Source organism: Choloepus didactylus, chromosome 5 (genome assembly GCF_015220235.1).
Source record: "Choloepus didactylus isolate mChoDid1 chromosome 5, mChoDid1.pri, whole genome shotgun sequence".
Lineage (NCBI taxonomy): Eukaryota > Metazoa > Chordata > Mammalia > Pilosa > Megalonychidae > Choloepus > Choloepus didactylus.
The window spans coordinates 39,652,145-39,680,000 of NC_051311.1; the positions used below are offsets into that span (position 1 = coordinate 39,652,145).

The following is a 27,856-nucleotide window of genomic DNA, read 5'->3' on the forward strand; positions in this document are numbered from 1 at the left end:
TACAAAAGCCAAAGCACAAATTTATATGTTGTTAGTGGGACAATTATTCCCAGAGAGATTAAAACAGTAAACATTACAAAATCCAATTTTTTTCCTATACAGGTCCTGTATTTTCAGGCCCACATAAACTAGCAAGACCATAAAAACCTGACCAGGCACTAAGATACCCCAGGAGAGAGACTGCTGTAAAACAGGCTCCTGGTAGTTGTAACTCTCTCTCCCTAGGTGCCGTCAAGGTATCTTCCTTCCTATGGACCTTCATTCATTCCTGGATCCCTCCTTCTGCAGGGCTCAGGGGCAGTCCCAATATTTAAATCTTCAGTCTATGAAGACAGATTTCTGGAAAAAGGATGGACTCAAATGGCCAAGGGTAGATGCTCTCTATTTCCCTGCTGTTGGGAAACACAGTAAATGGAGTCTCAGTAACTGACCCCCAACACAGGCATATTACCAACTACTCAAGTGAAGCTCAGACTAATCTAACAACCACCGGTGCCCCACCCTTCCCTACATGTACAAGGGAAGGACATCAGTGAACAGGGCAAAGGGGTGACAGTTAAGGGACAACCACACTGGGCCACAGACCTGGATAGTCCAGCAACCTCCAGTCCCTTGTATGCTAGGGGGGGTCTGAGCCACCTTCTGTAAACTGGGGTGGAGGTAGATGATACCACATCCTATCTGCTCTGAAGAGACTCTTCCCAGATGCTCAAGTTATTTTAACATTTTGCAAAAGAACTAACCTTGAAGTTTGTTAGTTCCTCCAAATAAAAAAACAAATTTAAAAAGAGCAACCTGTTCAGTATCCCCTGGAAACCCCCACACCTTTCTAGAAAACTTCCAACATCCTATGTCCTTCATCCCTATAATTTACCTTTTATCAAATGTGTCATAAACCCTGATATTCTGATATCTCTTTTCTAAAACCCTTATTCCTATCCGACCCAGTGTTGTTCCTTTCAAACTTGCCTCCCCTGCTAATTCCATGCTTATCCTCCTCCATTGTAATGAAACCCACCCCCACCTTTCTATTATTAACACACTCACTGTGCTGGTTTAAATCTGTTATGTACCCCATGAAGAGACTATGATCTTTTAATCCACTCTTGTGGGTGCAAACCTACTGTGTGTGGGATCTTCTGATTACATTATTTCCATGGAGATGTGACCCACCCATTCAAGGTGGGTCATACTTCATTTACTGGAGTCCTCTATGAGAGGATAAAAGGTAGAGACATTTTGAAGAGAGCTCAGAGAACCAAGAGAGACCCAGACGTTTGAAGATGCTAAGGTAAGAGATGAAACCCCATGTGACCCAGAGAAGCTAAGTGAGAATACGCAGACCCTTCAGGAGAAAGCCACTGGAATCAGAAGCTGAAGGCAAACCAACCCAGGAGTAAATGACAAGCAGATACCAGCCATGTGCCCTCCCAGCTGACAGAGGTGTTCCGGACACCATCAGCCTTTCCTTAGAGAAGGTATTTACCTCTTGATGCCTTATTTGGACATTTTCATGGCCTTAGAACTGTAAACTTTTTAACCAATGAACTCCCACTGTAAAAGCCAATCCATTTCTGGTATACTGCATTTCTAGCAGCTTTAGCAAACCAAAATGCTCACCTACAGGATGCTGAAGAAGAAAGACCATTGAGGTCAAATTAAAGAAACCTGAATTCACATCTGATTTCTGACACTTACTATATGTAGGATCCAGATAAGTCACCTTAAGCTCTGTGTTTCACGTTCTCAATATGAACAACCACTTGGTAAGAACTATGAATGGAGGTTGAAGTACTAGAGGGAGTTAATATTAATTAATCTCTATCATTCCTTAATACCCTGAAATTCTACACTTTTATGATTCTGTCTATGGAAAAATGGAACTACCTAGATGGCAGTAATGGAAAAAAAATAATAGAACAAAGAAACACCAAGAAAGCCAAAAAAGAATGGAAAAAAATCAAGAAAAGATTATTTTTAAATTCATGAAAGAAACAGACTCGAGGAAAAAGAATAAACTTCACAGAACTAGGTCAGGGAACTAGCCTGAAGGCAAAACCACACTGTGAAGTCAGTAAGACCCTAAGTAGAGAATGAATTATAGTAACACAAAATGGTCTATATGTAGTTACTTTCCATCATACAGTAAAGTAATTGATCTCTAGGGGAGCAGATACCAGTTCACCTAAGAAGATTGCTTAAGAAGGTCTTGCTTATATAAAACCCATCATCCTGTGACCATAGCTAACTGAGACCTGACCTAAAACCCTTTGAAATCAAAACAATGTCCTGGTTACCACTCCAAATGTCAAGTATACTGGGTCCAACTCTAGAACTAAAGAAGTTTCTTAGGAAGTCTCTAACTTACAGTTTATGCATAACTATATGTGACTTTTGGAGCCAATCTTATCTGTCCCTGTATCATGATTCCCATGATTGACAAGTGTGAATCTATGCTGAGACACCAGAGAATGGACTGGGGGCCAGGGAGGCTGACAGTAAATCATGGTTCAGCCACTTGTTAACTGTGGGATTTTGAGTCAATTCACCAACCTCTCTGGACCACAGTCGTTCAATCAGTAAAAACAAGATAATAACAGCACAGCTACCTGGCAGAGCTGTTGTGATGATGATTTGAGATAACAAATGTTAAGCACATAATATGTTGTCTATCCCAGAATAAAATACTCAGCAAATGTTAGTTTCTTTTCTCTGTATCCCCTGGGCTAATACATAATTTAAAAATCAGTAAAATCCCACCTGCTTAGAGGGTCTTCTGTAGAACTCTCTTCCTCTCCTAAAGAAAAATTACAGTTTAAATCAACAATAGAAATACAGTGAATATTAAAAGCATGAGACCCTGATTGTTTGTTACAAAGCAGGCCTTGGAGACTACACCTGAAGATGACATTAGAGTGAATATTAATTATACTCTTGGTAGTCAAAGATGCTTTAAGATCTACTACTTTCCCTCCTTTGCATTTATTAAATGCAAGGAAAGAAGACTGTAATTTATCAACATCTCACACCTACGAGTAAATTGTTTACAATTACCATGATTCTAACCTAACCCTATCAGACTGACAGAAAATGGTATCATTAGCAGAATCAGTATAAGCTGACAGTGTCAAATTTAAATAGCATGATTTTTCTGGACTTCTGCCATTAAGGGCACTTAGAAGAGAGCAAATGTATATTTTTGTGAAACAACACAGGACTGAAGCTCTTCAGTTGAGTCTGTTCCACTCAGGGTGAAATAACACACCATAAGGGAGTGAGGCCGATGAGCACTGTACTTGCAGCAAAGACTTTCCAGTTTCCAGTGACCTAGAGCTCAGGGGAGATCAATGCACTTACTCTCTCTAACCTTCTTCTGGAAGACACTGAAGAGTTCATTTAGTTCTTGCCATTTCCTCTCTATGTGAAGCAACAAGGATTAAATTCAGCTGGTATTTTGCCTCCCACAATAAGAAGTACTGGAGAGAACCCTCCTTTAAAGGTCTCCTAAGATCCACCCTGAACCATACCTCATTAGCACAGAGAGAGGGTTAAGAAGAGGTTGTGGCAAGTTGCCAGGGGCTATTACCAGAAATGCCAAAGAAAACCCAACTCCTATCAACTCACTCAAGCAACCAGGATGTGCCATCAATTGTCCCTCTCCTTGAAAGAAGAAAATCATTCTTTTTCATTGTGTGTCAAGCAAAACAGTGGGATTTTCTAATGACAATCTCCATGACTATGAAGGCAGCTGTAGAACACAAGCCATGTTGGAGAGCACAGGCTGTTTGCAGACTCATCCCCCACAGGGAGAGGATCACTGAGGAGCCTATTGATGCAACACCCACAGCAGTCATGCCCTGGCCTTATTTCCAATTGCCAGATGAGAACACAAGACTCTGTGATTCCATTTGATAAAGTACAGCCTCTTGAGACTGCCTCCTTGCAGTGCCAGGACGTCTATCTGGACCCACCTCATAGAGCAGGATGGTCCAAACACTGAGTGCTGTGTAGTATTGCACCATAGCATTTTTCTCAACCCTCCCCATTATGTGGCAAATGTCCACAGAAATCATGCTTTTCCCAATTGTAAGGCATATGTCATCAGATCCAATGTAATGGGAAAAAAAAAAAAATGGAAAAGAGAGGACAAAGAACATCTTAAATGATGACATTTAATTATCTTGGAACGTTCATAATTTTTTAAATTTCAAAAAGGTAGCCACAGAACTTGCTATTACCATATAATGTAATAATAAATTAGCAAGACTTAGTTACCTTGAAAATTAAAGACAATTAAAGATCAAGGCATTATCTTTAATTATGTACATTACTGACAAAATTTAAGTGTATGAAAATACATAAAGCAAGTAATTGTAATTGCATACTTAGGCAAGATCAAAACTGATAAAAATGACTGACTAGCTTATCATGTTTTATAAATAAGAATTCAGCATAATATAAATCAATATTGCAACATCCCTATAATTAAAATAAAAGACCATTTTTCTTCTAATTTTAAATCAGAGATTAATGTGCATGGGCCTATTTATCCCAAAATTGTACGTTAAGATTAATCACATAAAAAGGACAGATTATAATTACCTAATACTGCCACATGAATTTATGTCCAAATACCTATGTGTTGATTTACAAAAAAGTTAGGCAAGACCTAGTTAGATGTGATGTGATTTATTTTTCCATATTTGGGCATCAGAGGGACCAATCACATAAATGAGAGAACTTACAATGACTCTCAAATTGTTCTTTTCAAAAGGTTATCAACAAAGAACTTTTAAAAGAAAAATGCAACTTACTTTTCAGTAATGTTACTTGACACAGTTGATACTTCCTCTTGGAAATACATTTTTTTTAAATTTTGCAACATCATTTCCTCTGATTCCCTCCTACTTCTCTTTGGCCAGTCCTCAATTTTTTTTATTAAGTCCTTTTCCTCTGTCTACCTCTTAAATGTTGATATTCCCCAGGGTTTTGTCACTGTTCTTCTCATTCTCCATGTTCCCCATCACGGATGACCTCATTCAGGCCTATGACTCTGCCTAATAATTATAATCGGATTATTCCAAATCTGTATCTTCAACCTAAGGGCTCTGCCTCCAGATATAAACTTCTATTATACAATTACCTACTCAAAATCTCTACCTAGATATTCCATCAACACTTCTAGAAAAAAGAACACTTCTAGATATTTCTCAACACATCTAGAAAAAAGCTTGTCTTCCCTGTGATCTTGCTGTTCCCTATTCAGCCAACTAATTCCTACTTGTCCTTATGTCCAATTTAAACGCTCATGCACAAACTGGAAACCTATAAACCACCTTAGATTTCTATTCAATAAGCAATACATCACAGTGACTGCACCTTGTTCCTCTGTCTCTGCTTTATATTTCCACTGCCACTTCCACAGTTAAACATGGATCCTTAACTGATGACTTTCACAGGAAAAAGAAACACTAACCACTATTGTGATTTACTTAATGAAAATATTTTTAAGCAAACAATGAAAAAGACATAATGCTAAGAAAAGGATCAGTATTTTACATTGAAAAAATTTATCTTCCTAACTTACCAATTTCAGAAGAATGGATGAACAGTTCGAAATGGACTGTTACAGGTCCAAGGACTGGTGATGAGGAAGCTATGCCTTGGAGACTGCAAAGCCTCCTTTTTCTATCAGGCTCTGGACTTGGTTTCCTTCCATCTAACCTCTATATAGTGGTCAGCAAACTAGCACTGCAGGTCATATCCAGCCTGCCATGTGATTTTGTAAATGAAATTTTATTGGAACACAGCCATGCCCATGCATTTGAGTATCGTCTCTGACTAACTCTGCATGACAACAGCAGAGTTGAGTGGATGGGACAAGCACTTTAAAGCCCACAAAGCTTAAAACATTTACTGTCTTTCCTTTACAAGAAGAGCTAGCTGATCCCTGCTTTATACCATAACCAGAGTGCTATGGCACACAAATCCAATCCTTTTAGTCCCTTGATCAAAATGCTTCAGTGAATCCCTGCAGCAAACACTGCTGGTTCCCTACTCAATATTCCTTCCTTACTCTTCTTTCTTGCTAGAGACCTATAATTCTGTTTGGATATCTATCATCCCAATTGCCCAAAGAAGGTGGCCCATCCCCAGCTCCAAAAAGTAATCACAATGATCACATTTCCTTTACCACTGACTGGCTTAAGGATGGGCAAGTGATGCAATCCAGCCAAGAAAATATTAGGCAAAGCCCACTACAAGCTGTGGGTTTTCTCCCTATTTAAAAGAAACATGAAGAAAAGCAGCCTTTGTAGCCTTTGATATTGTCAAGTGACAACATGACGCTTGGAGCTGTTGCTAAGCAGCCAACATTAAAGGAGACAAAAACAAAACACTGACAAAAGCACAGCTGAAAGGGGGAAAAACCCTGGGTTCTTGATGACATCACTGAGCCACCAAAACACCCCTGGTGTTGGTTTAGACACAGTTAGGTCATCTCTTATTTGCAGCCAATAGCATTCTGGCTAACTACCTATGGTTTACAGGGTAAGTCTACACCATTTGACGGTATTTGACGGTATTCTTTTATAAGCTTGCCATAGTGATGTATACACTCATTCCCAACCATTCCCACATCACATTTTATGCACCAACAAAACTGAACTGCTCATAAATCCTACAAAGTTCTCTCATGCATCTTAGCCTTTGTTCTCACTGCTCCTTCTGCCAAACATGTAATCTACATAGTTGTTTTCTTCTGTAAAACCTCATCCTCCTGCCTCTTACCTGGCAAATTTCTACTCACTCTGCTAATCTTAAATCCTACCCACTTTTTTAAAGTTCTAATTCCTCACCATAGACTTAAGTGTCTGGCACATATGAAACATCAAACATTCTAATAAATAATAATGATAATTCTATGCTTCTGAAGGGAGCACATGGTAAGCACTGAATAAAGTATAGTACATTGCAAAAATAACAAGCAGTTCTAGGACAGGGCCTGTGTTTTTAAAATGTTTCTACTCTTCAACATTAGAGTAATGCATAGTACCTAAAAGACATGTCATAGATATGTAAGTGAATAAATGAATGAAAGTGAATAAATGAATGAAAGTGTTTTTTTTAATTCTGTTAAAAAACCACAGAACAGTTCTATTCTATTATGAGCACCTTGAAGATCAAAATTCTCTATTTCATCTTTGTGTCTACTGCAACTTGCAAAACCCGAATTACAGAAGTTCTTTGTCAACTGTCCACTAAATTAAAGGGGTCTTCATGCAGTTCAGGTTACACACTACACTAGGTGCCACATCAGGCGCAGTTTTCACCATAGCGTTCTGTTATTGAGAAACACTTTTGTCATTTTATTATAATTTGTAGAATCCACAGTTGGGATATTGGATATTCATTATGCTAATCTTTTGGTTAAAGGCAATAAAACAACTTTTTCTAACAAATTTACAAAATTACTAAATCATGACAATTATCCAAAAGTTAGGAGAAAGTGTCTTGTTCTAATGAGGTCAATATATCTCACTGTGTTTTAATTTACATGAACAATGAAGCCAATAATAATGAGGTCTTGTTGCTATGACAAAATGTAAAATAAGCTGTGTCTCAAAAAGGACTTGCTCTTCTGACTTCTGTAGTACCAGTAGGTATCTTTAAAAAAAATGTACTGGTGTTAGCACACAGTAAGTTTTTCAGTTCTTACTGATAGGTCATTTTACCAGAAAGGTAGTGCTGAGTTCCTATTTTAAAGACAGTTATTTTTTTTAGTGACACAAATCACTATGCAATAAGGAATATTCATTTATTAAATGTAATCCATTTTTTGTGAAAATAAAATAAAATACCCATTTTTATAATGCATCCAATTTGTTGTGTTGTGATTATAGAGGAAACACAACATTCTAACTTAAAATTCTTTTCTCTTATTTAAAGAGAGATATATGGGATTTCAGGGGCCATGATTAAATAAGTAAATTTCTTTACAGATAATATACTGCTACAGAATATAAATTGCCTACAAATAACTTCTTAAAAAACTCTGAACTCTAGACAGTTAAGCAAGAAAAAAACACATGAAATTACACATTGATTTTTTAATAGTCTCTAGTTTGCATTGATTGTATTTTCCCCCCAATCCCACCCTATTTTTAACATCTTGCAATGTTGACATTCATTTGTTCTACTTCATGTAAAAACATATTTGTACGTTTTATTACAATCGTTGACCACCCTAGGTTTCCCTGAGTTATACAGTCCCAGTCTTTATCTTTTGTCCTTTGTTCCAGTGTTCCACATGGCCCTAACCTTCCTCTTTCAACAATGCTCACAGTCATCTTTGTTCAGAGTACTTAATTGCTGTGCTGTTATCTGCCAAAAATGCCAAACCTCTCACTCGTCTTTCCCTTTCTGTCTGCAGTGCTTCCTTTAGTGTTTCCTGTAAAACAGATATCTTGTTCACAAACTCTGTCATTGTCTGTTTGTCAGAGAATATTTTAAGCTCTCCCTCATATGTGGAGCACAGTTTTGTCAGATATAGGATTCTTGGTTGGTGGTTTTCATCTTTCAGTATCTTAAATATATCACCCCACTTCCTTCTTGCCTCCATGATTTGTATTGAGAAATTTGCAAATAGCTTCATCAAGCTTCCTTTGTATGTGATGGATCACTTTTCTCTTGCTGCTTTTAGGATTCTCTCTTTATATTTGATGTTTGATGATCTGATGATTAAGTGCCTTGGTATAGGACTATTCAGGGCTATTCTGTTGCGGGTATGTGCGTTTCTTCGATCCATAATTTTATGTCTTTCATAAGAGATGGGAAATTTTCATTGATTAGTTCCTCTATTATTGCTTCTCTTCTCCTTCTGGAACACCAGTGACACATACATTACTGCTTTATGTTTTGTCCTTAAGTTCCTGCAAACATTGCTCATATTTTTCCATTCTTTTCTCTGTCTGTTCTTTTGTGTGTAGGCTTTCAGTTGCCTTGTTCTCCAGTTCCTGAGTGTTTTCTTCTGCCTCTTGAGATCTGCTGTTGTATGTTTCCATTGTGTCTTTCATCTTTTGTGTTGTGCCTTTCATTTCCATAGATTCTGCCAATTGGGTTTTCAAGCTCTCCATTTCTACCTCATGTACGCCCAGTGTTTTCATTATATGGTTCATCTCTTTTGCCATATCTTCCCTAAACTTTTTAAATTAATTTAGTGTTAGTTGTTTCAATTCCTGTGTCTCAGTTGAAGTGTCAGTTTGTTCCTTTGACTGGGCCATAACTTCATTTTTCTTAGTGTAGGTTGCAATTTCCTGTTGTCTAGGCATGGTTTCCTTGGTTACCACAATCAGATTTTCCCAGACCCAAATGGGCTCAGGTCCCAGAAGGAAGAGAAACATTCACTATCTGATTTCCCTGAGGATGTGTCTTAGAGAATTGGAACCCCCTGTGAGGCCTCAAGTCCCCATGCTTTTCTGACCAGCAGGTGGTGCCTGTCAGCCTGTAACTCCAGACTGGTGTAAGGAGGTGCAGCTCATGGCTGTTTTCCCCCAGGCTCTGGGGTCTGCTTCTGAATGGATGGTGGGTAGTATAGCTGGGCCTCAACCCTTTTCCCTTAGGGAAGATAGACCCCCTATGGAGAGGATATTAGCATTTGAATAGACTCCCTCTGCCTGTGCTATGTCCTCCCTTGTCTAGGTCAGAGTGCTGGGAACTGAAAATGGCTGAGACTTTCTTCACTGAGCTGAAACACGGACAGAAACCCTCTTCAGGGGCAGTCCACAGCCACCTTCCAGCTCTCCAAGGTCTGTTGTCACCAAAAGCCTCTGTACCTGCTTGTTCAGAATTCATATCTTTTATTGAGCAGTCTATGTTTGCTAATTAAAACCACAGTTGGAGCTCAGCTGAGTTGTATTCACTAGCTCAGAGAGAGCTGCTTTCTGGCACCATGAAGCTTTGCAGGTGGGGCCATGGGGGGAGGGGTCCCTGGCTTGTATCCACAGTTTTTACTTACAAATTTTATGCTGCGATCTCAGGCATTCCTCCCAATTCAGGCTGGTGTATGATGAGAGGACCATCACATTTGTCCCCTTGCAGTTATTCCAGATTATTCACTAGTTCCTGGTTGTTTATTAGTTATTCCAGGGGGCTAACTAGCTTCTACTCCTCTTAATGCCACCACCTTCGAGCCCTACACATTGATTTTTAAAATTGCTCTTTCATTGTATCAAAACTTTCTTGTTTGGATTTTCTTTTTCTATAGTAGAAACATGGAGAGTAATTCCACTGTCAGAAGTCTTACCTGAATTATTATTTTGAGAGGAATCCATAGGTAGCTTTTCTTCTTTATGCTCAGAAATCAATTGGTGAATGCTGTGTATTTAAAAATTGGATAATATTACTACTTTAATGATGATATAAAGAACATTTATCATATACATTAAATGATTCTCAAAAGATTCAGATAATGTCAGAGCTAAGAATTCAGAACTTTAATTATACCATATACTTCAAAATTCAAGCTCTGCAAACTTTTCATTAAGCATTTAATTGAAGAAGTAAAAAATAAAAATAAAGTGAAGTGGTCCTGAAATGCGGGCAGTAAATTAGCAGTTTGTGGGACACAGTGGAATGTTCCAACACTCAGCAGCAGTCCTAGCTCTGCAACACAAACTATTTGTTCTTAGACAAGTCCTGGCTCTGAGGCTCAATGTCTTCCTCTACAAAACAGGGATCTTACTGTGCTGCTTCACCAAGTATTATGAGGATTTAATGGGCTAATACACAAAACACTGCACACAGAAATAGTGAAGGAATGGAATACTTTGTCTTGAACTTTATTGCTGAAAATATTTTGGAATGTCAACTAAAACCCAGTGTGGATTTCTCATAAGTTTAAACATACAAATAATGACATTTTCAGAAAATGTTATTAAGACTTAATTTTGGATATTAGCTGCTATATTCTTTGTGGTTTGTAATTTCAAAGTATCTTCTCTACTATATGACTTGTAACTAAATGTACTTATATTATAAATATACTACCTCATTAAATTAGTTAACATAATTGGCCCCTACTACTGTAGTTAAGTCACACCAAGGTCAGAAATCTAATAGATGTCAAGACCTGGCTTGGACTCCTATTCATTCTTAAACAAACCAAATGCTGATCTTTGTCACAACAATGCTTAATTTCCATGTTCATCTCCAATTGTCTTGGAATATGTAACCATTCTTTAATACATGGATACTGATGTGTAATGAAGGAGGCTTAGCTCTCCTAAGCCCAACTAACCTACCACAGAGTCAGAGAATTTGGCCAAGTGACCACCTTGTAAGGCTGAATTTGAAAATTATGCCAGCTTTGAAAAGTTGAGGTGAAGATGCAAGTCCTTGAGAGATTTTCATTATTATGGGAAACAGATCATTTGAGGGGCTGACCGTAATTATGGAATCTAAGGGAAGTTGGAACCCATTACTACTCTGGGAAAGGATGATATGGAACTTTTGACAGCCTAAGTAAAGGTGCTCCACCGGACTAAAGGAGCCTTGGGGTGCAGATTTAGTAGCAAAGATGAAAGAAAACTCTGATCTCTTCCTGCAGGATTATGTGAACCTCTCTGGCAATCAGAAGTGTTCCCACTAATATCTGCTGGCAGAAAAGGCAAACTAGGGCCTCAAAGGGTAATTCACCATGATGATCTGGGCTCCACACAATACACTGAGGGGAGAGGAAGGGGAATATCAGTTTGCTTACTAAGTGTACAGCTAAAGCTGGAAGGTCCAGCAGCCAGGGCAGGGTGCTGGTGCTTGGAAAACAATGGCTGAGCATATCAACACATGTGAACTGAAAAAAAGCTGTAACTCTGAAGACTAAGTGTAGGTCACCACCGAAGCCTGGGAGGGGTCTGGATCAGCAAAGGTATCCTTCTAGGAAAGGTCAATTATGACCTGACTGTAGGACCAGACTTTAAAAGCAACACTGCAGCAACAGAAGCAATGGAAACACTAGAAAGCCCTTTTTTTCCTCCACCTAACTTGTGAAAGAAGATTGTCTTTTTTGGACTTAGTAAATCCCACTGGGTTCCTGGAAAATTCAATGGGGTGGGAATAGGAGATAGTCCCAAGGGGAAATAGGGGATTTTCTGCAAACCTGGACATTTCAAAACTCAAATAATTAAGTAGAAAAATCTAAGATGTGACCCTATTTGTACCCCATGCATAAATGTTATATTTGGAATGAAACTGAAAAGGTTAGGAGCACTAAGAGCAAAGGTCTTAAAAATCCTGAGCCTTCCCTCTTCCCATCAAGAATGTAGCATTCACTGCTCCTTCTAACTTGTCTAGCCTTAGAATGCACTTTCCCTTTAATGTAGTTTCTGGATGCTGACATGAACTAACTCACAGCCACTCTAAGACATCCTCGACCAAACTATAAAATCTGCCTCACCAGTTTTATTGGTAACAGTTACGATTATCTTAAGCCTCACCGATTAGTGATAACTAATATATAATGTAAACACTTACATATTAAAGCCACTAAGAAGAGCATATTCTTCTGCAGCCCATCCATGGGAATCTCAAAAAGAGACATCAATACCTTTCTGAAGAAGAAGACTGACTATATTTGTTGATTCAAAATTCACAGCAAACATGAGAGCTGTTCTAAAATAACAGAAAGATAACTTCACCCCCAAGAACTTTAATTAAACTACTTAAAAAGCTAATTTAATATATACTTTAAATCTTAACATCTTCCCTGTCTGTAGAGCAGTGACTAGTTACCGACAGTAACAGACATAAACGCCTTGGTTGCTCATGTAGCTATCATCGTAAATTACCTCCAAGGCTATGAGGAAGGGAAAAGCAAAAGGAATTCTCTTGTCCTACTGTGGTGTTAGTAGTAGATAATTTAAAGTCCCTTGATGGACAAGAAAATATATTGAGGTCACTTATCTGAAGTAGGTGAAGATTAAAAGGAAGAATTCTTCATTTCTTCCTTATTCTGATACAGTTAACATATTGTAATTCAAATTCAACTAGGGGTGAGATAAGTGAAAGCTATACAGGCTTAAAATAATATTAATAATAATGGTAATAATAACAGTCATAGTAGTAACATTAATCATGCTGATGAGCATGTGGTAGGCATTGAAGTAAATGCCATATATATAAATGTGTGTATGTGTGTGTGTGTGTGTGTGTGTGTGTGTGTATTCTAACTTACAACCACAACTAAAGCATGTATTAGTATCCTCCCCTTCATATAAGGAAACATATTTGGTGATGGTAAGTAATGTTCCCAAGGTCACAACCCTAACAAGTAGGAAAACCAGGAATTAAACTCAGTCTTCAGTGCATCTAATGCCCATTTCTTTTCTCTTTATCACCCACTGTTCTAGTTTGCTAATACTGCCAGAATGCAAAACACCAGAAATGGATTGGCTTTTATAAAAGGGGGTTTATTTGGTTACACAGTTGCAGTCTTAAGGCCATAAAATGTCCAAGGTAACACATCAACAATCGGGTACCTTCACTGGAGGATGGCCACTGGTGTCCAGAAAACCTCTGTTAGCTGGGAAGGCATGTGGCTGGTGTCTGCTTCAAAGTTCTGGTTTCAAAATGGCTTTCTCCCGGGACGTTTCTATCTAGGCCGCAGTTCCTCAAAAATGTCACTCTTAGTTGCACTTGGGATATTTATCCTCCCTCAGCTTCTCTGGAGCAAGAGTCTGTTTCAACGGCTGTCTTCAAACTGTCTCTCATCTGCAGCTCCTGTGCTTTCTTCAAAGTGTCCCTCTTGGCTGTAGCTCCTCTTCAAAACATCACTCACAGCTGCACTGAGTTCCTTCTGTTATGTCAGCTCATTTAAATGGCTCCACTGATCAACTTAGACCCACCCCAAATGGACGGAGCAATACCGCCATGGAAACTATCCAATCAGAGTCATCACCCACCACTGCGTGGGGCACATTCCAAAGAAACACTCAAAGAATTACAATCTAATCAACACTGATAACATCTGCCTACACAAGATTACATCAAAGATAATGGTGTTTGGGGGACACAACATATTCAAACCAGCACACCCACATACAACTTGTTTCACTGAAGGAAGATTATTTAATTAAAGCTATTTTCCTGCTCTCTGCCCATACCAATTAAAAATAAAAACATCTTTAAGATACTAGAAATCAAAAAAAAAAAATTCATGAGGCCATAATATCTGGAAAGAGTCATACTCAAGTAGCAATAATCTAAATGTCAGTATTATTCAAAGTAAGCAAGTTAAAGCACAGTCAAACAAAAGAAAAAATGACTTTCAACTATTTATGTTTTATACAGCATCTTTTAAGAATAAGAATATAAGAAGCAGAGGTTAATACTATGTGAAGCTTCAGAAATTCAGTACTCTCTTTTGTTGTACCCCTGCATGGTTATTGATTTCTAGTTCCATTCTATCATAGTCACAGAATGTGCTTTGGATAATTTCAATCTTTTTAAGTTTATTGAGGTTTGTTGTACCCCAGCATATGATCTATCCTGTAGAATGTTCCATGAGCACTAGAGAAGAATGTATAACCTGGTACTTTGGGATGTAACACTCTAAAAATGTCAGTTAAGTCTAATTCATTTATCACATTGTTTGGATTCTCAATTTTCTTATTGGCTCTTTGGTTAGTCTATTCATACAAGAGAGTGGTGTATTGAAGTCTCCCACAATTATTGTAGAAACATCTACTGCTCCCTTCAGTTTTGGCAATGTTTGTCTTATATACTTTGGGAACACCTTGACTGGGTGGATAAACATTTATGATTGCTATTTCTTCTTGGTGAATTGCCCCTTTTATTAATATATAGTGTCCTTCTTTGTCATTTATGACATCTTTGCATTTAAAGTCTATCCTTTCTGATATTACTACTACTATCCCTGCTCTCTTTTGTCTCCTACTTGCATGAATATTTTTTCCATCCTTTCACTTTCAATCTCTTTGTATTGCTGGGTCTAAGATGGGTCTCTTGTAAACAGCATATAAATGGATCATACTTTTTAATCCATTCTTCCAATTGGTATCCTTTAATTGGGGAATTTAAACCATTCACATTCAGTGTTATTACTGTGAAGGCAGTTCTTGAATCAACCATCTTATCCTTTGGTTTTTGGTTGTCAGATATATTTTTCCGCTTCTTTTTTTTTCCTTTCAGTTACCCTTACTAATACTCTCCAGTTCTGTGCCCTTCTCCAGACCTCTCTCTCCTTTCTTTTTCTCAGCCAGGAGGACTCACCTTAATATTTTTTGCAGGGCAAGTCTCTTGTTAACAAATTCTCTCAGCATTGGTTTGTCTGTGAAAATGTTAAACTCTCTCTCAATTCTGAAGGAGAGCTTTGCTAGATAAAGAATTCTTGCCTGGAAATTGTTGTCTTTCAGCATCTTAAATATGTCGTACCACTGCTTTCTCACCTCTGTAGTGCCAGCTGAATAGTCAGTACTTACGAGATTTCCCTTGTAAGTGGTGAATCACTTTTCTCTTGCTGCATTCAGGACTTTCCCCTTCTCTTCATCTGACAACCTTATTAGTTGTGGAGAGCCGTCTCCCGGGACGGGCATAGCGCATGCGCTGTAAACCTGCTCCAAAGTCCCCCCGCCCATCGAATGAGCCAAGATGGCGCCCATATCCTGCTTCCGCTTATGACGTGCACACTCACTATTCCTATCTGCCAATTGAGTGCATATGCGCGGCGCTAGATCATTGGTTATGAGTAGAGTACTTAAGAGTTTGCCCAAGCGAACCTCGGGGAGACAGCCCACTAGGAGCCGTACCTGACGGCCACATCGAGGCTGCTCTCCCGCGAGGCACTCTGCCCCGCGTGGAAACCTGTAACAGAGAATGCTTATCTAGCTTCAGTAAAAGACTTGCTCTCGCAACCGCCGTGTGGCTCGAGTCGTGACTTCCAGCCAGGTCAGTTTGCGTGGTCTGCATCTCTCTCTCTCTCATCCCTTGTTTCTCCCCTCGCCGGCCGGGGAACAGGGGTCGAGCGGGGCGGCGCCGGACAATTAGTATATGTCTTGGAGTGTGTTTATTTGGATTTACTCTATTAGGAGTTCATTGGGTATCCTGAATGTGCATATTGATGTCATTTAGAAGGGTTGGGAAGTTTTCCTCAGCCATGTCATCAATTACTCTTCCTATCTGTTTACTCTTCTCTTCTCTTTCTGGGACATGATAATTCTTATATTTGAGCACTTCATGTGGTCTATCATTTCCATGAGATGCATTTAAATTGTTTGATTTTTTTCACCATTCCTTCTTCTTATGCATTCACATGCAATTGTTCTGACCTCTAGTCCCCTTATTTTCCTTCTGCAATATTATGTAATAATACATAATAATTATTATGTTAATAATAAATACATTAACAAATTGAAAGGGAAAAATCAAATGATCATCTCAATAGATGCTGAAAAAGCATTTTGTGAGCAGCCACATTCCGGATTAGGCCTAGTAGACAAGCTGCAGCCTGCCCTTGAGTTCCCCCCGCCCATCGAGTGGTGCAAAGATGGCGCCCACATCCTGCTTCCGCTTTGTGATGTATGTGACAACCCTCTGTATTCACCAATCATGCTTGTATGCGTGGCGTTTGCCCATTGGATATACGTAAGGTTTATAAGAAAGTTCCCGGGCAGAGCTCGGGGAGACAGCCCACAAGGAGCCGCGCCTGACGGCCGCATCGAGGTTGTTCTCCCCCGAGGCGTCTTGCCCCGGGCGGAACCTGTAAAGAGGATGATTGCCTAGTTCCATTAAAAGCCTACATGCTTCACTGCTGCGAGTCCAGAGTGATCACGAGTGCGTCGGGTAAGACATTGTCCGCACCCTCTCTCCCCCTGTCTCTCTGGTCCCCATCGCCGGCTGACCGAGGACTCGAGGCGAGGCGGAGAAAGCGCCGGACAGCATTTGACAATATTCAGCATCCTTTTTTGATGAAATCACTTCAAAAGATAGGAATTGAAGGAAACTTCCTCAATACGATAAAGGGCATATATGAGAAAACCACAGCTAGCACAGTACTCAATGATGAGAGACAGAAAGCTTTTCCCCTAAGATCAGGAATGAGACAAGGATGGCTACTGTCACAACTATTATTCAATATTGTGCTAGAAGTTCTAGCCAGAGCAACCTGGCAAGACAAAGAAATAAAAGGCATCCAAATTGGAAAGGAAGGAGTTAAACTGTCATTATTGGTAAATGATATGATCGTATACTTGGAAAATCCTGAGAAATTGAGGACGAAGGTGGTTGAGCTTCAACAAATTCAGCAAATTGGCACAATAGAAGATTATTGTGCATAAGTCAGTAAGGTTCCTATATACTAGAAATAACCTAGTGAAGAGACACTAAAGAAAAATTCAACTCATAATAGCAATTTAAAAAATCAAGTACCTAGGAATAAAGTTAACCAAGGTTGTAAAAGACCTCTATGCAGAAGATTACATAACTTTACTAAAAGAAATAAAAAAGGACCTAAATAGGTGGAAAATTTCCATGTTCATGGATAGAAAGACTAAATAAACATCAAGATGTCAATTCTACCCAAACTGATCTCCAGATTCAAAGCAATTCCAACCAAAATTTCAAAAACCTATTTGCAGACTTGGAAAACCTAGTATTCAAATTTATTTGGAAGGGAAAGTGGCCTCAAATTGCTAAAAACATTCTAAAAAAGAAGAATGAAATAGGAGGATTTACACTTCCAGACTTTAAAGACTATTATAAAGCCACAAGGGTCAAAACAGCATGGTATTGGCAGAAAGATCAACATATTATTCAATGGAATGAAATCAAGAGTTCAGAAATAGACCCCCAGATCTATGGTTGACTGATTTTTGGTTACAGCACCAAAATCCACTGAACTTATATAGAACAGTCTTTTCAACAAATCAGCTGGGAGAACTGGATAGCCATATCCAAAAGAATGAAAGAGGACCCATGCCTCACACCCTATTCAAAAATTAACTCAAAGTGGAATAAAGATCTTAGTATAACAGACTGTACCACAAAATTCTTCAGAGATAATGTAGGGAACTATCTTCAAGACCTAGTATTGGGAGGTCACTTCTTAGATCTTATACCCAAAGTATAAGCAACAAAAGAAAAAATAGATAAATGGGAACTCCTCAGAATCAAAAGCTTCTGTACCTCAAAGGAATTTGTCAAAACATTAAAGAGGCAGCCAATGCAATGGGAGAAAATACTTGGAAACCATATATCTGATAAGAGACCGATACCCAGCATATATAAAGAAATCCTACAACTCAATGACAATAGTATAAACAGCCCAATTATAAAATGGGCAAAAGATATGAAAAGACATTTCTCTGAAGAGGAAATACAAGTAGCTAAAAAACACATGAAAAAAATGTTCATATTCACCAGCTTCTAGGGAAATGTAAATTAAAACTACGAGATACCATTTCATACCAATAAGAATGGCTGCCATTAAAGAACCAGGAAACTAAAAATGCTGGAGAGGAGGTGAAGAAATTGGAATTCTTATTCATTGCTGGTGGGAATGTATCATGGTACAGCTGATGTGAAAGACAGTTTGGCAGAGTTCCTCAGAAAACTAGATATCGAGTTACCTTACAATTCAGCAATTTCACTTCTCAGTATATACCCAGAAGATCTGAAAGCAGTGACATGAAAAGATATCTGTACACCTATGCTCGTAGCGGCACTGTTCACAATTACCCAAGGTGGAAACAACCCAAGTGTCCTTCAACAGACAAGTGAATAAATAAAATGTGGTATATACATATGATGGAATACTATACAGCAGTAAGAAGGAACAAGTTCCTGAAACATGTGAAAACATGGATGAACCTTGAAGACATAATGCTGAGTAAAATAAGTCAGACAGAAAAGGAGAGATATTGTATGTTACCACTACTATGAACTCCCTGAACAATGTAAAATCAGTGCCTTATAATGTAGAATATAGGGCACCTAGAGATAGACAGAAACTAGTGAAGGGGGAATGATAACCTAGTACGTACAGACATTTTTAATGACAGTGAACTTAAATGTATGGGAATGGACAGGGGTGATGACTGTTCATTATTGAGACTGTAAGTATTCAGTGCCACATTGAAGGCAAACATGATTGAAAGGGTTTGTTTAAAGATATGTATCCCACAAGTGCTTGCATGATCTACTTCTAAGGCATGACACTGGTACAAAGAATCAACAACAGAATAGTATATGGGAAAAACTACATATTGTATATTATTGACTACATATGAATATTATAGACTGTATTTAATAGGAATACCTTACCAGTACCACACTGATACCAGGGTTAAATAACTAGGGACTGATGAGCGCTTTGGGATAATTTGGGTTATGATAATTCTTTAAAATTTGACAGTGATGAGTGTACAACTAAGTAAAGATAATGTAGGACACTGATTGCTTATCTTGGACAGAATATATGTTACATGAAATTAGGAACCCCATGCTTAATAAGTCAAGCTCTTGATCTTGAGGCTTACTCAGTGAAACTACTGGCTGTAAAGAGGAAGCTAAGCCCACCTATAATAACACCTAGGAGTCATGTCCAGAGAACCTCTTTGCTGTTCAGATGTGGCCTTTCTCTCTCTAAGCCCAATTCTGCGAATAAATTCATTAACCTACTCCCTTTCTAGAACATGACTCCTGGGGGAGTGAATCTCTCTGGCAAAATGGGACATAAGTCCTAGGAATGAACCAGGCCCTGGCATCGAGGATTTGAGAATGCTTTTTTGAAAAGCGGGTAAAACAGGAAAAAAATAAGGTTTCAGTCGCTAAGAGATTTAAAATAGAGTCAAGAGGCTATCCTGGAGGTCACTCTTATGCAAGTTTCAGGTAGATATTCCAAATGCCCACAGTATGCCAAGCCCTAACCAATAGTAGTACCGAAAATACTAATGAATACCTAGGTCCCTATCTGAGACTATAAAAAGTTTCAATAAGTTTACTTTTCAGAAACTTAAATAATCCCCAGAGTATTCCTATGCCAAATAAGTCCAAAAACCAAGAGGCAACAGCCTCCCCAAAAACATCAACCAGATGCATGCCCCTTCCCCATAATGTCTACACTGCTTTTTAATATAAACAAGTTAGACTGGTGACTGCCCAGATATCACTGAAGATTGAGACAGTGATCAAACAAGAAAGAGGGGTAGCAACTGACAAGATAGGATTTAACAAAGGATTACAAACACTGAATATTTATACAGTTTTTTTTGTTTGTTTGTTTCTAGGGTACTAGAATAGCTAGAAGGAAATAAATGACATGGTGGAACTGTAGCATATAAGATGCTTCGAACATTGCTCTATAGCAATTTGTTAAATTATACTTTGAAAGTCATCACATTTCTGTATATATATTGTTTTTCACAATAAGAAAATAACTGAAATTGTGGAATAGTAATAAATAACATTCTTTGAAATTTGCTCTATACCTAATTGCTAAATTGTATTTTGAAAGTTATCACCTTTCTGTATATATGATAAAAAATATTTAAAAAATTCAGTATTGCATCATAAAGTAAAATAAAAACTAGATTCTGCACTTTACAAAATCATTAACATGAGATCATATGACAAAAAATCAGATTAAAAATCACAAACATCAACCAATATCATAAAAGAATATGAATCCTGCTATATCCTGGTTTTCGTGTTGCCCTATCAGAAAAACTATTTGCTCTTATCTGATGATTTGTGTGGATATTTTTTACCATATAAAAATAATCATAAGTTAATCCTTTTCTTATTAATTAGTCTCTCTGACACAAGTGGTTGTTACCACTCTAGAACACCACTGAGGTTTAAAAAAAGAAAACTACTGTACCTTTTTGCCTTATCAACCACATGTATATTTGCTTCTTTATTAAAAATTCTACCATTTGCTCTTTCTTTTCTCTTATGGCAAGCAGAAGTGGTGTGAGGTCATCCTGAAAATTAGTAATAACAGTTTATAATTTACCAAATTACCTATTTCTCAAGTGAACTTAGAATCTTAAAAAAGATCACTTCCCTTCCTATCAAAAGTTCCTTGTAATTGTGGTATTTAAACAAACTGTACCAGTTAAATTGTTTAGGAAATACAGATCTTACAACTTCTAAACTTCTCTTCCCTTGATCTCAAATGGAATTTGAGGTTTAAAATGCAGTCAGTATTGTCGTTTACCCTCTGGCCCGATCTGCTGCAGTTCTAACCACATCTGCTTCATTCATATCTCTAGTTGAAGTGTGGACTCTTTTTCAGCTTTTTTAACAGTTGCTATATATTCTAATAGTGACATTCATATCTGCCAAGTTCTAGCTCTGAGTTTCAGGTGTCACATGGACCCGGTAAGTTTTCATAGGTTAGTGTGAAATACAACACATCCCAAAGTAATTTGGACAGAGAATAAAAATATATATGCAGGCCCCCCTGAGGAGCTGGGAGAAAATGCAGAGGTGTTGGGCTTCTTCCCCTGGATTATTGCTGATGTTCTCACAGACATTGAGGACTGGCGGTTTGATGTGCCAAGCCCTCTATCACTGGACTTGCCCTTATGAAGCTCCTTACTGCAAAGGAGATACTAAACCTGCTTATAATGGTGCCTGAGTCTCCCTGAGCACCTCTTTGTTGCTTAGAAGTGGCCTCTCTCTCAGGCTAAACAAAATCAGTGGGTGAACTCACTGTCCTCCCCCCTACACTGACTCCCAGGGGTGTAAACCACCCTGGCAACATGGGATATGACTCTGGGGCATGAATCTGGACCTGACATCGTGGGATTGAGAACATCTTCTTGACCAAAAAGGGGATGCAAAATGAAACAAAAAAAGTTTCAGTGGCTCAGAGATTCCAAATGGAGTTGAGAGGTCACTGGTGGGCATTCTTATGCACTACATAGATAAAGCTTTTCAGGTTTTAATGCATTGGAATAGCTAGAAATAAATACCTAAAACTATCAAACTGCAACCCAGTAGCCTTGACTTTTGAAGACGATTGTACAGCAATGCAGCTTACAAGGGTGACAGTGTGATTATGAAAGCCTTGTGGATTGCACTCCCTTTATCCAGTGTATGGATGGATGAGTAGTAAAATGGGGCAAAAAAAACAAATGAAAAATAGGGTGGGAGGGGGAATGATTTGGGTGTTCTTTTTTACTTTTATTTTTTATTCTATTTTCACTTTTTCTGGTACAAGGAAAATGTTCAAAAATAGATTGGGGTGAGGCGGGGCAAGATGGCAGACTGGTGAGCTGTATGTTTTAGTTACTCCTCCAGGAAAGTAGGTAAAAAGCCAGGAACTGCGTGGACTGGACACCACAGAGCAATCTGTCTTTGGGCATACTTCATACAACACTCATGAAAACGTGGAACTGCTGAGATCAGCGAAATCTGTAAGTTTTTGCGGCCAGGGGACCCGCGCCCCTCCCTTCCAGGCTCAGTCCCGGGGGAGGAGGGGCTGTCAGCTCCAGGAAGGAGAAGGGAGAATTGCAGTGGCTGCTCTTACCGGAAACTCATTCTACTGATTCAAACTCCAACCATAGATAGACTGAGGCCAGACACCAGAGACTCTGAGAGCAGCCAGCCCAGCAGAGAGGAGACAGGCATAGAAAAAAAACAACACGAAAAACTCCAAAATAAAAGCAGAGGATTTTTGGAGTTCTGGTGAACACAGAAAGGGGAAGGGCGGAGATCAGGCCTTGAGGCGCATATGCAAATCCCGAAGCAAGGCTGATCTCTCTGCCCTGGGCACTTTTCCTTAATGGCCCTGGTTGCTTTGTCTATTAGCATTTCAATAACCCATTAGATCTCTGAGGAGGGCCGTTTTTTTTTGTTTTTTTTTTTTTTTTTTTTTTTTTTTTTTTAAATCCTTTTTGCTTTTTCTAAAACAATTACTCTAAGAAGCTCAATACAGAAAGCTTCAAAGAATTGAAATTTGGGCACGTCAAGTCAAGAGCAGAACTAAGAGAGCTCTGAGACAAAAGGCAATAATCCAGTGGCTGAGAAAATTCACCAAACAACACAACTTCCCAAGAAAAGGGGGGTGTCCGCTCACAGCCACCATCCTGGTGGACAGGAAACACTCCTGCCCATCGCCAGCCCCATAGCCCAGAGCTGCCCCAGACAACCCAGTGTGACGGAAGTGCTTCAAATAACAGGCACACACCACAAAACTGGGCGTGGACATTAGCCTTCCCTGCAACCTCAGCTGAATGTCCCAGAGCTGGGAAGGGGGAGCAGTGTGAATTAACAGAGCCCCATTCAGCCATCATTTGAGCAGACTGGGAGCCTCCCAACACAGCCCAGCAGCCCAGAACTGCCCTGGGGGGATGGTACTCACCTGCGACATAGCACAGTCATCCCTCAACAGAGGACCCGGGGTGCACAGCCTGGAAGAGGGGCCCACTTGCAAGTCTCAGGAGCCATACGCCAATACCAAAGACTTGTGGGTCAGTGGCAGAGACAAACTGTGGCAGGACTGAACTGAAGGATTAGACTATTGCAGTAGCTTTAAAACTCTAGGATCATCAGGGAGATTTGATTGTTAGGGCCACCCCCCCTCCCCGACTGCCCAGAAACACGCCCCACATACAGGGCAGGCAACACCAACTACACACGCAAGCTTGGGACACCAATTGGGCCCCACAAGACTCACTCCCCCACTCACCAAAAAGGCTAAGCAGGGGAGATCTGGCTTGTGGAGAACAGGTGGCTCGTGGACGCCACCTGCTGGTTAGTTAGAGAAAGTGTACTCCACGAAGCTGTAGATCTGATAAATTAGAGATAAGGACTTCAACTGGTCTACAAACCCTAAAAGAACCCTATCAAGGTCAGCAAATGCCACGAGGCCAAAAACAACAGAAAATTATAAAGCATATGAAAAAACCAGACGATATGGATAACCCAAGCCCAAGCACCCAAATCAAAAGACCAGAAGAGACACACCTAGAGCAGCTACTCAAAGAACTAAAGATGAACAATGAGACCCTAGTACGGGATATGAAGGAAATCAAGAAGACCCTAGAAGAGCATAAAGAAGACATTGCAAGACTAAATAAAAAAATGGATGATCTTATGGAAATTAAAGAAACTGTTGACCAAATTAAAAAGATTCTGGACACTCATAGTACAAGACTAGAGGAAGTTGAACAACGAATCAGTGACCTGGAAGATGACAGAATGGAAAATGAAAACATAAAAGAAAGAATGGGGAAAAAAATTGAAAAACTCGAAATGGACCTCAGGGATATGATAGATAATATGAAACGTCCGAATATAAGACTCATTGGTGTCCCAGAAGGGGAAGAAAAGGGTAAAGGTCTAGGAAGAGTATTCAAAGAAATTGTTGGGGAAAACTTCCCAAATCTTCTAAACAACATAAATACACAAATCATAAATGCTCAGCGAACTCCAAATAGAATAAATCCAAAAAAACCCACTCCGAGACATATACTGATCACACTGTCAAACATAGAAGAGAAGGAGCAAGTTCTGAAAGCAGCAAGAGAAAAGCAATTCACCACATACAAAGGAAACAGCATAAGACTAAGTAGTGACTACTCAGCAGCCACCATGGAGGCGAGAAGGCAGTGGCACGATATATTTAAAATTCTGAGTGAGAGGAATTTCCAGCCAAGAATACTTTATCCAGCAAAGCTCTCCTTCAAATTTGAGGGAGAGCTTAAATTTTTCACAGACAAACAAATGCTGAGAGAATTTGCTAACAAGAGACCTGCCCTACTGGAGATACTAAAGGGAGCCCTACAGACAGAGAAACAAAGACAGGACAGAGAGACTTGGAGAAAGGTTCAGTACTAAAGAGATTCGGTATGGGTACAATAAAGGATATTAATAGAGAGAGGGAAAAATATGGCAAACATAATCCAAAGGATAAGATGGCCGATTCAAGAAATGCCTTCACGGTTTTAACGTTGAATGTAAATGGATTAAACTCCCCAATTAAAAGATACAGATTCGCAGAATGGATCAAAAAAAATGAACCATCAATATGTTGCATACAAGAGACTCATCTTAGACACAGGGACACAAAGAAACTGAAAGTGAAAGGATGGAAAAAAATATTTCATGCAAGCTACAGCCAAAAGAAAGCAGGTGTAGCAATATTAATCTCAGATAAATAGACTTCAAATGCAGGGATGTTTTGAGAGACAAAGAAGGCCACTACATACTAATAAAAGGGGCAATTCAGCAAGAAGAAATAACAATCGTAAATGTCTATGCACCCAATCAAGGTCCCACAAAATACATGAGAGAAACATTGGCAAAACTAAAGGAAGCAATTGATGTTTCCACAATAATTGTGGGAGACTTCAACACATCACTCTCTCCTATAGATAGATCAACCAGACAGAAGACCAATAAGGAAATTGAAAACCTAAACAATCTGATAAATGAATTAGATTTAACAGACATCTACAGGACATTACATCCCAAATCACCAGGATACACATACTTTTCTAGTGCTCACGGAACTTTCTCCAGAATAGATCATATGCTGGGACATAAAACAAGCCTCAATAAATTTAAAAAGATTGAAATTATTCAAAGCACATTCTCTGACCACAATGGAATACAATTAGAAGTCAATAACCATCAGAGACTTAGAAAATTCACAAATACCTGGAGGTTAAACAACACACTCCTAAACAATCAGTGGGTTAAAGAAGAAATAGCAAGAGAAATTGCTAAATATATAGAGACGAATGAAAATGAGAACACAACATACCAAAACCTATGGGATGCAGCAAAAGCAGTGCTAAGGGGGAAATTTATAGCACTAAACGCATATATTAAAAAGGAAGAAAGAGCCAAAATCAAAGAACTAATGGATCAACTGAAGAAGCTAGAAAATGAACAGCAAACCAATCCTAAACCAAGTAGAAGAAAAGAAATAACAAGGATTAAAGCAGAAATAAATGACATAGAGAACAAAAAAACAATAGAAAGGATAAATATCACCAAAAGTTGGTTCTTTGAGAAGATCAACAAGATTGACAAGCCCCTAGCTAGACTGACAAAATCAAAAAGAGAGAAGACCCATATAAACAAAATAATGAATGAAAAAGGTGACATAACTGCAGATCCTGAAGAAATTAAAAAAATTATAAGAGGATATTATGAACAACTGTATGGCAACAAACTGGATAATGTAGAAGAAATGGACAATTTCCTGGAAACATATGAACAACCTAGACTGACCAGAGAAGAAATAGAAGACCTCAACCAACCCATCACAAGCAAAGAGATCCAATCAGTCATCAAAAATCTTCCCACAAATAAATGCCCAGGGCCAGATGGCTGCACAGGGGAATTCTACCAAACTTTCCAGAAAGAACTGACACCAATCTTACTCAAACTCTTTCAAAACATTGAAAAAAATGGAACACTACCTAATTCATTTTATGAAGCTAACATCAATCTAATACCAAAACCAGGCAAAGATGCTACAAAAAAGGAAAACTACCGGCCAATCTCCCTAATGAATATAGATGCAAAAATCCTCAACAAAATACTTGCAAATCGAATCCAAAGACACATTAAAAAAATCATACACCATGACCAAGTGGGGTTCATTCCAGGCATGCAAGGATGGTTCAACATAAGAAAAACAATCAATGTATTACAACACATTAAAAACTCGAAAGGGAAAAATCAATTGATCATCTCAATAGATGCTGAAAAAGCATTTGACAAAATCCAACATCCGTTTTTGATAAAAACACTTCAAAAGGTAGGAATTGAAGGAAACTTCCTCAACATGATAAAGAGCATATATGAAAAACCCACAGCCAGCATAGTACTCAATGGTGAGAGACTGAAAGCCTTCCCTCTAAGATCAGGAACAAGACAAGGATGCCCCCTGTCACCACTGTTATTCAACATTGTGCTGGAAGTGCTAGCCAGGGCAATCCGGCAAGACAAAGAAATAAAAGGCATCCAAATTGGAAAAGAAGAAGTAAAACTGTCATTGTTTGCAGATGATATGATCTTATATCTAGAAAACCCTGAGAAATCAACGATACACCTACTAGAGCTAATAAACAAATTTAGCAAAGTAGCGGGATACAAGATTAATGCACATAAGTCAGTAATGTTTCTATATGCTAGAAATGAACAAACTGAAGAGACACTCAAGAAAAAGATACCATTTTCAATAGCAACTAAAAAAATCAAGTACCTAGGAATAAACTTAACCAAAGATGTAAAAGACCTATACAAAGAAAACTACATAACTCTACTAAAAGAAATAGAAGGGGACCTTAAAAGATGGAAAAATATTCCATGTTCATGGATAGGAAGGCTAAATGTCATTAAGATGTCAATTCTACCCAAACTCATCTACAGATTCAATGCAATCCCAATCAAAATTCCAACAACCTACTTTGCAGACTTGGAAAAGCTAGTTATCAAATTTATTTGGAAAGGGAAGACGCCTCGAATTGCTAAAGACACTCTAAAAAAGAAAAACGAAGTGGGAGGACTTACACTCCCTGACTTTGAAGCTTATTATAAAGCCACAGTTTCCAAAACAGCATGGTACTGGCACAAAGATAGACATATAGATCAATGGAATCGAATTGAGAATTCAGAGATAGACCCTCAGATCTATGGCCGACTGATCTTTGATAAGGCCCCCAAAGTCACCGAACTGAGCCATAATGGTCTTTTCAACAAATGGGGCTGGGAGAGTTGGATATCCATATCCAAAAGAATGAAAGAGGACCCCTACCTCACCCCCTACACAAAAATTAACTCAAAATGGACCAAAGATCTCAATATAAAAGAAAGTACCATT

The 27,856-nt window shown here is 38.7% G+C and overlaps 1 protein-coding gene across 3 annotated transcripts in view; it reads right to left on the reverse strand.

Moving 5' to 3' along the window:
• The window catches only part of LOC119534916 (ankyrin repeat domain-containing protein 7-like), a 57,773-nt gene that overhangs the window by 19,094 nt on the left and 10,823 nt on the right, over nt 1–27,856 (reverse strand). The window contains exons 1-2 of one of the 3 annotated variants that reach the window (XM_037837465.1): nt 3,625–3,721; nt 2,761–2,797 (exon numbers count right to left, since the gene is read on the reverse strand). The exons of the other annotated variants lie outside the window; for them this stretch is intronic. Coding sequence (XP_037693393.1) covers nt 2,761–2,797; nt 3,625–3,689 — 102 coding nt within the window. The 5' untranslated portion in view covers nt 3,690–3,721. Of the gene's footprint in view, nt 1–2,760; nt 2,798–3,624; nt 3,722–27,856 lie in introns of those variants that run through there. 3 annotated transcript variants of the gene reach the window in all.